The sequence below is a fragment of the Balaenoptera musculus genome, chromosome 19 (assembly GCF_009873245.2).
Source record: "Balaenoptera musculus isolate JJ_BM4_2016_0621 chromosome 19, mBalMus1.pri.v3, whole genome shotgun sequence".
Lineage (NCBI taxonomy): Eukaryota > Metazoa > Chordata > Mammalia > Artiodactyla > Balaenopteridae > Balaenoptera > Balaenoptera musculus.
The window spans coordinates 9,260,229-9,271,718 of NC_045803.1; the positions used below are offsets into that span (position 1 = coordinate 9,260,229).

Genomic DNA, 11,490 nt, shown 5'->3' on the forward strand with positions numbered 1-11,490 from the left:
CTAAGACAGTAGATCTTTTAACTTTTTTTCTTTACCGTGCCACGCGGCTGGCAGGATCTTAGTTCCCCCACCAGGGACTGAACACGCACCCTCGGCAGTGAAAGCACAGAAAAACAGATCTTAAATGTTCTCAACACACACTGAAAAGAATGGTACCCGTGTGAAGTGAGTGAGGTGTTAGCTAACATTATATTGTGATACGCATTTCGCAATATATATGTATATCAAATCATCACACTGTACATCTTAAACCCAATCTTATACACCAATTATATCTCAATAAAGCTGGGGAAAAAACCCAAAATGACATTTCTCCTCTCTCCCACCCCCCACCCCAGGTTACAAAAGCAATCTTTTTTTAAAAATTTTATTTATTTATTGGGTCTTCATTGCTGCGCGCGGGCTTTCTCTAGTTGCGGTGAGTGGGAGCTACTCTTCGTGAGGTACACGGGCTTCTCATTGCGGTGGCTTCTCTTGTTGCGGAGCACAGGCTCTAGGCGCGTAGGCTTCAATAGTTGTGGCACGCGGGCTCAGTAGTTGTGGCTCGAGGGCTCTAGAGCGCAGGCTCAGTAGTTGTGGCGCACGGGCTTAGTTGCTCCGCGGCATGTGGGATCTTCCCGGAGCAGGGCTCGAACCCGTGTGCCCTGAATTGGCAGGCGGATTCTTTCTTTTCTTTTTTTTTAAATTTATTTATTTATTCTTGGCTGCGTTGGGTCTTCGTTGCTGCGCGCGGGCTTTCTCTAGTTGTGGCAAGTGGGGGGCTACTGTTTGTTGCGGTGCGTGGGCTTCTTATTGCAGTGGCTTCTCTCGTTGCTGAGCACGGGCTCTAGGCGCGTGGGCTTCAGTAGTTGTGGCACGCAGGCTCAGTAGTTGTGGCTCACAGGCTCTAGAGTGCAGGCTTAGTAGTTGTGGCACATGGGCTTAGTTGCTCTGCGGCATATGGGATCTTCCCGGACCAGGGCTTGAACCCATGTCCCCTGCATTGGCAGGCGGATTCTTAACCACTGCGCCACCAGGGAAGTCCCCAAAACAATCTTAATGGTAAAATTTTTTGGAAAACTCCCTCCTCCCCCCAAAAAAGTGGGAAGAAGAAAGTAAGTATTACCCAGAATCTCATAAAGCAAGTTATTCAGATTGTTGTCACAGGGAGACCTTGTTCCCTCACATGTAAAACCCTCACAACCCATAGCCTCCTCTTCCCTGGATTCACATGTTCACTTTCTGGAGTACATCCTTGAAGTCATTTTTACAAGGAAGAGAATATCTGGGTGTGGGGAGGATAAAAAGTGGAGAGGTGTTATTTAGTCAAGAAAAATGCTATATACCAGCAATAACCAACCAGGAAATTAACAGAAAATCAGATAACCTTCCCAAGAGCGATAAAAAACTAGAAGGTATCTCGGAAGTAACCTAATGAAGAACACACAAGGACTTTCTGGAGGTGTCAAATATTCCGGACTGAGTTAATTTATTCAAAAAGCCCACTGCAGTAGAGCTCCGAAATCTGCAAGCGGGAATTCCCTGGCGGTCCAGTGGTTAAGACTCTGCTCTTTCACTGCCAAGGGTCCAGGTTCAATCCCTGGTCGGGGAACTAAGATCCTACAAGCCGTGTGGTGCAGCCAAAAAAACACACACACACACAAAAAAATCTGCAAGCATCTCAAAAATCAGACAGAAAAAGACATTGCTTGTCTAGGGTAAGAGGGTTTCGCAGTCAAGGGGAAGTTGCCTAGATGAGGAAAAGTAATCACAGTGGTTTGCAAGACACACAGGAAGTGTGTCTTCCTGGGGTTAGCGGGTTCTCAGGAGAAGCTGACGAGGGGGCATGTCCCACCTTTCGGTCCTTCGGAAGCGAGGGAAGCTACAGTTGAGGGCCCGGGGGGAGGAGGCAAGCCAGACACGTTTGCGTAGAGCAAAACAGAGGGTGAGAGATGGGCCGTGAACAGCTGGTTGGACAAAATGTTGAAATCTTGTTCAAGGACAACCTGAATAAATGCCTTATTTGTGGTTTTCACAACTTGACATTGTAATTCCCCTGCACACTCTGAAATGTCCTGCCACCAAAGCTGATCGTTTATCTCCTTGGTTCATTGGGTTCATTGTTGTGTCCATGGGTGTTGGAACAGTCCCTGACATCTAGTCAGTTCCTTTATATATATATATATATATATATATATATATATATATATATATATATATATATATATATAGTTAGTTAGTTAGTTAGTTATTTGCTTGTACCAGGCCTTAGTTGCGGCAGGCAGTCTCCTTAGTTGCAGCACGTGGGCTTGTTAGTTGCAGCAGGCAGTCTCCTTAGTTGTGGCATGTGAACTCTTAGTTGCAGCATGCATGTGGGATCTCATTCCCTGACCAGGGATCAAACCCAGGCCCCCTGCATTGGGAGCACGGAGTCTTATCCACTGCGCCACCAGGGAAGTCCCCATCTAGTCAGTTCTTTTTTTTTTTTTAATAAATGTATTTATTTATTTTTGGCTACATTGGGTCTTCATTGCTGCAAGTGGGCTTTCTCTAGTTGCGGCAAGCAGGGGCTACTCTTTGTTGCGGTGCGCGAGCTTCTTATTGTGGTGGTTTCTGTTGTTGCGGAGCATGGGCTCTAGGCGGGTGGGCTTCAGTAGTTGTGGCACACGGGCTCAGTAGTTGTGGCTTGCAGGCCCTAGAGCGCAGGCTCAGTAGTTGTGAGCACAGGCTTAGTTGCTCCATGGCATGTGGGATCTTCCCGGACCAGGGCTTGAACCTGTGTCCCCTGCATTGGCAGGCGGATTCTTAGCCACTGTGCCACCAAGGAAGTCCCTTTTTTTTTTTTTTTTTAGTCAGTTCTTGATAAAAATATATTCTTTAAAAAAATGTTTAGGGAATTCCCTGGTGGTCCAGTGGTTAGGACTCCACACTCTCACTGCCGAGGGCCTAGGTTGAATCCCTGGTCAGGGAACTAAAATCCCACAAGCTGCGTGGCGTGGCAAAAAAAAAAAAAAAAAAAAAATTAAAAATGGAGATATAATTGACCTATAACACTGTATAAGTTTGTATTGTAACTGTGATGATTTGATACACCTTGATCTATACATACAATTACATATTGCAGTATGATTACCACTGCAGTGTTGGAGCACCTCCATCGCATCGCATAATTATATTTTCTTTTCTTGTGATGAATAAAAATATATTCACTGTAAAAGGATACCAATGCCTGATCTCACCCTCCGATCCGCAGGTCCTGACTTTGTTACTCCAAGATGGGGCTGGAGCGTTAATGTTTTTCTTAAAGCTCCCGATTGATTCGTTTTAGAACCACTGATGGAATCACAAGTGCAGAAGCAACTGGCCAGCTCTGTCTCTTTAAAGAGGATTTGTTTTCTCTGCAATGACCCTTTAATCTTTTTTTTTTCTCTCCTTTCTCATCTGCCTAAAACCTTTCATCAGCCAAAAATGTGAAAAATGTGTTTCAAATATTTTCAGTTCCCATTTAAGCCCATTTAATGCTTAGCATTCACTGCTAGCAGGCAGACTATCTAGTACAGCCCATTTGAATTCCCTCCCCAAGTTTAACCCCCCAACCTGCCTCTCCCTCCGTAAAATCCAAGCTCTTCCCAGTAGGAGAGGAAGGAGCAGAGGTCGACAGGGGCCTGGCCTAGCCGGCCTTGCAGCCATGGTTCTGGCGGGTGATGGAAAGCTGTGGAAGATCTTCACCCTCATAGGAGGGTTTAAGCTGCGGAGAAACGTCACTTGATGCTCATTTAAAATCTCTTCCGGGGACTTCCCTGGTGGTCCAGTGGTTAAGACTCCGCGCTCCCAGTACAGGGGGCTGGGTTCAATCCCCGGTCCTGGAACTAGATCCGGCATGTCACAACTAAAAGATCCCGTATGCTGCACCTAAAAGATCCCACATGACGCAACAAAGATCCCAGATGTGGCAATGAAGATCCCACGTGCCGCAACTAAGACCCGGTGCAGCCAAATTAATCAATTAATTAAAAAATCTTCCAGCTGCTAAGTCCGTTTTCCACTGAGCCCTCAGCACCACATTCAAAAGACATACATCAGATCATGCTACACCCCAGCTCAAAATCTCCCACTGGCTCCCATCACACACTATGGCCCACCAGACCCCAATAACCCATCCCTGCCCCCCATTCTCTCTCCGACGTCCTCTCCTCCCACTCTCCCCATTGCTTAGTTCTGCTCTAAACATACTGGCCTCCTGGCTATTTCCCCAGTGTGTCAAGCACGCTCCGGCCTCAGGGCCTTTGCACTTGCTATCCTCTCTGACTGGAGCACCCCTCCTCCTCATGACCTCATGGCTGACTCCTTCTTGTTACTCAGATTACTACTCACATGTCACATCCTCAAAACTTAGCGATTTAAAACAATAAATGTATTATCACACATAGTTTCTGTGGGTCAGGAATCCTACAGGAGTGGCTTAGCTGGGTGGTTCTGGCTCGGGGTCTCCCATGACCTTGGGCTGGGGCTGTGGTCATCCAAAGACTTGACAGGGACTGTAGGGTCCACTTCCAAGGAGGTTCACCTGTGTGGCTGGCAAGCTGTTGCTGGCTGTTGGCTAGGGCCTCAGTTCCTCTCCATGTGGGCCTCTCCGCAAAGATGCTTGAGTGTCCTCACAATGTGGCAGCCAGTTTCCCACAGAAAAGGTGATTCAAGAGACCAAGGTGGAAGTTGTAATGTCTTTTGGGATCCAGCCTTGGAAGTCACATTCTGTCACTTCCACAGCATTCTATTAGTCACACAGAGCAGTCCTGATTGGATGTGGCAAGAGACTATACAGGGGACTTCCCTGGTGGTCCAGTGGTTAAGACTCTGCGCTCCCAATGCAGGGGGCCCGGGGTTGATCCCTGGTCAGGGAACTAGATTCTGCACGTGGCAACGAAGATCCCGCGTGCTGCAGCTAAGATCCGGTGCGGCCAAATAAATTAAAAAACAAAACAAAACAAAACAAAACAGGGACTTCCCTGGTGGCACAGTGGTTAAGAATCCATCTTCCAATGCAGGGGACACAGGTTCAAGCCCTGGTCCAGGAAGATACCACATGCCACAGAGCAGCTAAGCCCATGCGCCACAACTACTGAGTCTGCGCTCTAGAGCCTGTGAGCCACAACTACTGAGCCCATATGCCACAACTACTGAAGCCCACATGCCTAGAGCCCATGCTCTGCAACAAGAGAAACCACCGCAGTGAGAAGCCTGCTTACCGCAACAAAGAGTAGCCCCCGCTCGCCACAACTAGAGAAAGCCTGCACACAGCAACGAAGACCCAATGCAGCCAAAAATAAATAAATAAATTAATTAATTAATTAATTAATTGAAAACAAAACAAACAAAGAAGGACTATACAAAGTGTGAAGATCACTGGATCATCTTAGAGGCTGGCGGCCACACTCTCTCATTTTCTAGCTCATCACCTTGACTTATTTTCTTCATGGATTTGACACTACCTGAAATTACATTAATTATTCCTTTGACTCCCTTCTCCAATAGTGTCATGTCCATAGGGGCTGGGACAGTTTTCTATTTTGTTCACTGCTATATCCTCAGTGTCTGAAACAGAGGTTGGTACATAGTAGGTAATCAGTAAATATTTGCTGAATTAATAAATGGAGAATCTACTTTAGGGGCGGTCTTTAGATCATTGAATGAGCTTTTTTTCAGGTGTCCAGGTGAAAGATAACAAGGGTTTGGACTAGGGAAGGATTGGAGAGAAATAGATAGGTTTTGATATGGTAACCCGTCCTCTTGTAAGTTTCTGATCTCTCCCTGCTACAATCCATCCTCCAAAGAGAGACAGAGTGATTTTCTTAACAGATAAATTAAACATTGTCTGTTCCCTGCATAAATCCTCCATAGCGCCATAGCTCCCTAGTGCACAGGATCAGGAATTAAAGGTGACCCAGGAGCTAAATGGGGTGATTTTGGAGGGTTAAGATTATCGATGCCTTGCTCTGGTTGGGGTTAGGGAGAGCAGAGAGCTGCTTTTCTGGATTCAAAAGATCTCTACATACTCTAGGTCATCTCAGACAATATAATTATCACAGCTGCCCACAAGAAACTAAGGAAACTCTCTCATGATGGTAAATAATCGGCATTTATTTTATTGTTATGTTCAGTTTCCTACACTCACAGGAATCTTTCCTGGGCCCCAGATTCTTTCTGCAAGTCTCTGATCATGCTTTACCTGGTCCATGCCTACTCATAGTTCCAGTTTCAACTTAGGCACCCCCTGTTGACCCCACATCCAGGCAGGGTTAGGTGCCTTATCTGGACTCCTCTAGTGTCCCAGACTTTCCCTAGAATTTACTTATTTAGCATATTTATTGCTTATTTTCTGCCTTCCCCTCTAGAACAGTGGTCCCCAACCCCCAGGCCATGGACTGGTATCGGTCGGTGGCCTGTTAGGAACAGGCACGCACAGCAGGAGGTGAGCAGCGAGCGAGCAAAGAGCAAAGCTTCATCTGCCGCTCCTCATCGCTCGCATTACCACCTGAACCACCCTTCCACCCCCCCCCCCCCCCCGTCTGTGGAAAACTGGTCTTCCATGAAACCTGTCCCTGGTGCCAAAAATGTTGGGGATCACTGATCTAGAATGTAAGCTCCGTGAAAGCAAGGAAATTTCCAGTCCATGAACATGGTATATACATGTCCATTTATTTAGATCTTCTTTAATGTGTCTCAACAGTATCTTGTAGTTTTCAGTATAGAAATCTTGCACATCTTTTGTTAAATTTATTCCTAAGTATTTTTTTAAAGATTTTTTTGATGTGGACCATTTTTTTTTAAGTCTTTATTGCATTTGTTACAATATTGCTTCTGTTTTATGTTTTGGTTTTTGGCTGGGAGGCACGTGGGATCTTAGCTCCCCAACCAGGGATTAAACCTGCACCCTCTGCACTGGAAGGCGAAATCTTAACCACTGGACCACCAGGGAAGTCCCAGTATTTTTGTTTTTGATGCTAATTGTAAAGGGAATTATTTTAAATCTACTTTACAATGGTTTCCTGCAAGTATATTAACATAAGACTGATTTTTGTATATTGATCATGTATCTTGCAGCCTTGCTAAATTCATTTATTAGTTTCAGTAGTTATTTCGATTCCTTAGAATTTTCTATATAAACAATCACATCACAGGAATTCTCTGGCAGTACAGTGGTTAGGACTCCATGCTTTCACTGCTGAGGGCCCAGGTTCTGTCCCTGGTCAGAGAACTAAGATCCCACAAGATGAGCATCCAAAAAAAACCACATTGCATCACATGTAAATATTGACAGTTTTACTTCTTCCATCTGATCTTTATGCCCTTTATTGCTTTTTCTTGCCTTATTGCACTAGCTAGGATCTCCAATATAATTTTGATCAGAAGTGGTGGGAGTGGAAATCCTTGATTTATTTCCAATTTTAAGGGAAAAGTAGTAAATATTTTACAACTAAGAATGATGCTGGTTGCAGGTTTTTTTGTAGATGCCCTTTATCAGATTGAGGAAGTTCAGGGCAGAGAATTTTATCTGTTCACTGATTTATACCAAATGTGTAGCATAATGCTGTCAGAGAGCAATTTCTCAGTAAACACTTGTTAAATGAATGAATGCGTATAAGATGCATGGCACAGTGGCTAGTAATTTGGCGTTGGACTTTCATTAACTGTGTGATTTAGGGCAACTAATTAAACCTCTCCTCTTCCTTCTCTGTAAAATGGGGATAATAATGGTACATATTACCTAGGGTTGAGGATTTAATGAGAGTATCCATGTAAAGGAAGAGCACAGTGTCTGACATGGTTAGTGCTCAACAAACATTAACTTTTATTACCTCACTTCTCTGAGCCTTATGTTTTTTTCCCTCTATAAAAGAGGGAATGTTCTAATCCTTAACTCCTAGGGTTATGATAGGGTTAAATGACATTATGCACATAATGTGCCTAGCACAATTCCTGGCACAGAGAAAGTCATTAATAAATGTTTGCTATTATTATTTACCAAGTCCCCTACCTATATTGAATGGAGGGACATGGAGATCTGTTGATCAAGGACCCAGTCCACTGGAAGCTCACAGCCTGATGGCAGGGACAGATAAGTATAGAAATCATTACAACACTGTAATAAGGGCATATATAAAGCCATCTGTGGACCCAGAGGCGGAAGCTGGCTGCTGAAATCTGACAGTTAAATCAGGTCCCTCTCAACTCAGACATTGGCTTAGACCTAAAAGGAAACAATTGTTTATAGCAGGAAAAATTGGAAACAATCTAGGGCTTGGAATAACTTGTGGTACGTCCTTATAATGCATCAGTGTGAAGCTTTAAACTTGCTGCGGAACAGGGGATGGGGACTGGCTGGGGGCACAGGATGTGAATTACTTTTCATTAGACCACTTTGTAACTTGCATCTTGTACCATGTTCAAAATAAATAAAAATTTTAAAATAAAAAAAAAATTATGCTATGGAAAAATATCCAATGCCACCGGTCAATATTCACGATTGACTGCTACCATATGAAAAAAATTAATTTGTCAAACGGCAACCTTTTACACCCGCCTAGAAAAAAGGCGGAATAGCGGTACAACAAAATATTAGCAGTAACCGCTCATTGGTGGGATTAATGTTGAATTTTACTTTCTCCTCTGGGCTCTTCGAGATTTTGCAAAGTTTCTACATTAAGCACCACGAGTTTTGTTTTGTTTTTTGGCTATTAAAGGTATTAACAAAAACTACAAGTCCCGATAGATTTCGCGCCTCCGACTTCTGAAGACCGGCCTTCCCCCTGCGCAATGAACGCTGGGATTCGAAGTCCAGCCCCAGAAGCAAGGTGGGACGCACAGTACCGGCACAGATGACAGAGGAGGGACCACCGCTATTTCAACCAGTGGACAATGCGCACTGGACCTGAGTGGCACGCGCAAAACCAATAGATGAGCGGCTAAGCCTGAGGGACGTGCGCTTCAGCCTACGGGCGGCCCATGGGGCGGTGCGGTGCGCCGCGGCCGTAGTGCGAACCATGGGAGGTGGCTGGTGGTGGGCTCGGGCTGCCCGCCTTGCCCGACTCCGCTTCCGGGGGGCGCTGCTGCCGCCTCCGCGGCCCCGGAGCGGGGGCGCCCGGGGGTCCTTTGCTCCTGGCCACGGCCCCCGCGCTGGGGCTTCGCCGCCCCCAGTGTCCGAGCTGGACCGCGCAGACGCCTGGCTCCTCCGGAAGGCTCATGAGACAGGTCTGGGGCTGTGGCTGGGGTCGGCCCGGATGGGAGAGGGGGTTCCGCATAGCTGAGATGTCCGCGCGCGCGAGTGGAGGATGGTGGTGGGATTTCTGCTGGAAACGGGGCCCGGGCTCAGGAGGGAGAAGGGCTTCCGTGTAAGCGCAGGGAAGCGCTGGCTGCAAGAGCGCAGTCTGTCCGCATAGGAGAAGGGCTTGTGGATGGGACCGTGGGTCCGGTTTATGGGGTGCAGTAGGGATTGGAGAGGTTGGTCGGGTCAGGACGGGCAGCCTTATCAAACTGCGCTGTCTGGGTGGGAGAGGCTTCCAAAGAGGGCTATGGGCAGGGGAGTTGCCTACAAGAGGGGGCCTCGTTGGAGGGGCCAGTTCAGATTAAAGAGGCGACCACTCTGCATAAAGCGGGAGCGTGGAGCCCCACAGAAGAGGGAGGAAGTTGCGGATTAGAAGACGGAACAACCAATAGAAGAAAATCTCTGGGCTGATTGGAGGGCGTGCTGCTCCTGGCTGCAGGGGGCGGGGCCTCATGTGGGCGGTGGGGGTCCGGATTGGAGAGGACTGGTCTTGTAGGTACAGGATGGGGTAGGGGTGGGGGGATTGTGACCCGACTAGTCCCCGTTAGTGCCACACCAAGGACTTGAATGGATGTGAATGACACCAAGGAAGAGCATACCCAGCAGCAGATAGTGAGGTTTCAGAAAACTGAAGGGGGAGGCTGGGAGAGGCCTGGGGGAGATGGGGGGGGTAAAAATTTGTCGGGAGGTCTGAGGAAGAAGTGAGGGGGCACCCCTTGGGGATACACGTGGGGAGGACGTTGACCAAGATGACCTCTTGGGACCTTCCTCTCCTCAGATTTAGGTTCTGCAATTTTGATCTTAGATCCTCCGCCAGATTCTGCAGACTGTCTTGAATCTTTGGTGTTGCAGAGTTTGGGGTGGGTAGGGGCTCAGAGATGGAGACGAGAGAGGGTTTTCGGGGGATAGGGTTTGGTAGGCGGACCGCCAGGACAAGGTGGGGATTTGGGGCCAGACTGGGTGGTGAGATGAAGAGGCGCCCCTCAGTTTGACTGTCTGGGCTGGGGGGCTGCAGAGCAGGGTTTGGGCTGATGCTGATTTCTCCGCCCCGCCCCACCCCCTCCAGCCTTCCTCTCCTGGTTCCGCAATGGCCTCCTGGCATCAGGCATCGGGGTCATCTCCTTCATGCAGAGTGATATGGGTCGGGAGGCCGCCTACGGTGAGTGCAGACCCCAGTGTCGCCCCCACCAGGGAGTGTGGGCGCTCCCTCCCCCACTGGGGAAGGTAGACTCCTGCCCCATCCCGTCACCCCCCCAGAGTAAACGTCGCTAGAACCCCTCATTCTTCCCCCACCGGAAGCGGCCTCACCTTCACTTGTGAGTGTCCACCTTCTACCCACCCCATCCCTACCTCCTGGGCACTGGACCCACCAGAGGGGGTGGCTCAGGGCAGGGCTGTGGGTCCTCATGCTTTCCAATCTGACTTCTCAACAAAGATGAGAGTCCCTGTCCCAGCCCCACCCCCAGCCTGGTCCTGCCCCTTCCCCTCCGACCTTATCTTTGCTCTCAGACCAGCCCCCCACCTCCAAGCCTAGCCACCCCTCCGATTCCTTCTCCTGTCCCCGACCTTGGCTCTGTACTGTCCCTGATCCCTACCCCGCTCTTGAGTGTGCCCCATCCCCTTTCTAACGCCACCTCAGTCCCGTGAACGGCCTGGGTCCCCAGGATCAGCCTCCCTGACGCCGGCCCGCACTCTGTCCCACAGGCTTCTTCTTGTTGGGCGGCCTGTGTGTGGTGTGGGGCGGCGCCTCCTATGTGGTGGGCCTGGCGGCGCTGCGGGGGCCCATGCAGCTCTCACTGGGGGGCGCGGCCGCAGGCGTGGGCGCCGTGCTGGCCGCCGGCCTGCTCTGGGCTTGTGCCGTCGGCCTCTACATGGGCCAGCTGGAGCTGGACGTGGAACTGGTGCCCGAAGACGATGGGACCGCCGCGGCGGAAGGGCCGGACGAGGCGGGCCGGCCGCCACCGGAGTGAGCCGCAGGGCCGCGGGGAACGGCCGGGCGCTGGACTGCCGGGGCCCGAGGACCGGGACATTAAAACCTGACCCTTCCCTCGCTCCCGATTCTGAGTGGTGGTTGCTTTTGCGGGGATGCCGAGAGAAGGAGGAGGGTAGGGGCGGAAGGCGCTGGGGGGCACGCGGAGATACCTAAGGAGGAAGAAAAGGAGAGAGGAGCTCCTTGACCCCAGAGAGGA

The 11,490-nt window shown here is 49.0% G+C and overlaps 1 protein-coding gene across 1 annotated transcript; it reads left to right on the forward strand.

The window, feature by feature from the left end:
- The first annotated feature begins 8,990 nt into the window (after positions 1-8,990).
- On the forward strand, positions 8,991-11,359 carry TMEM160 (transmembrane protein 160). The gene is made up of 3 exons (XM_036834059.1): positions 8,991-9,228; positions 10,368-10,460; positions 11,006-11,359. The coding sequence occupies exons 1-3, from the start codon at positions 9,021-9,023 to the stop codon at positions 11,269-11,271; spliced, it is 567 nt and encodes a 188-aa protein (XP_036689954.1). The 5' UTR covers positions 8,991-9,020; the 3' UTR covers positions 11,272-11,359.
- Positions 11,360-11,490: the final 131 nt, after the last annotated feature.

Bases quoted from the DNA above. Each gene is read 5' to 3' on its own strand.
- TMEM160 (XM_036834059.1), top strand. From the start codon at position 9,021: ATGGGAGGTGGCTGGTGGTGGGCTCGGGCTGCCCGCCTTGCCCGACTC. The intron at 9,229-10,367 runs GTCTGGGGCTGT...CACCCCCTCCAG, and splicing joins CCGGAAGGCTCATGAGACAG to CCTTCCTCTCCTGGTTCCGC. The intron at 10,461-11,005 runs GTGAGTGCAGAC...TCTGTCCCACAG, and splicing joins GGGTCGGGAGGCCGCCTACG to GCTTCTTCTTGTTGGGCGGC.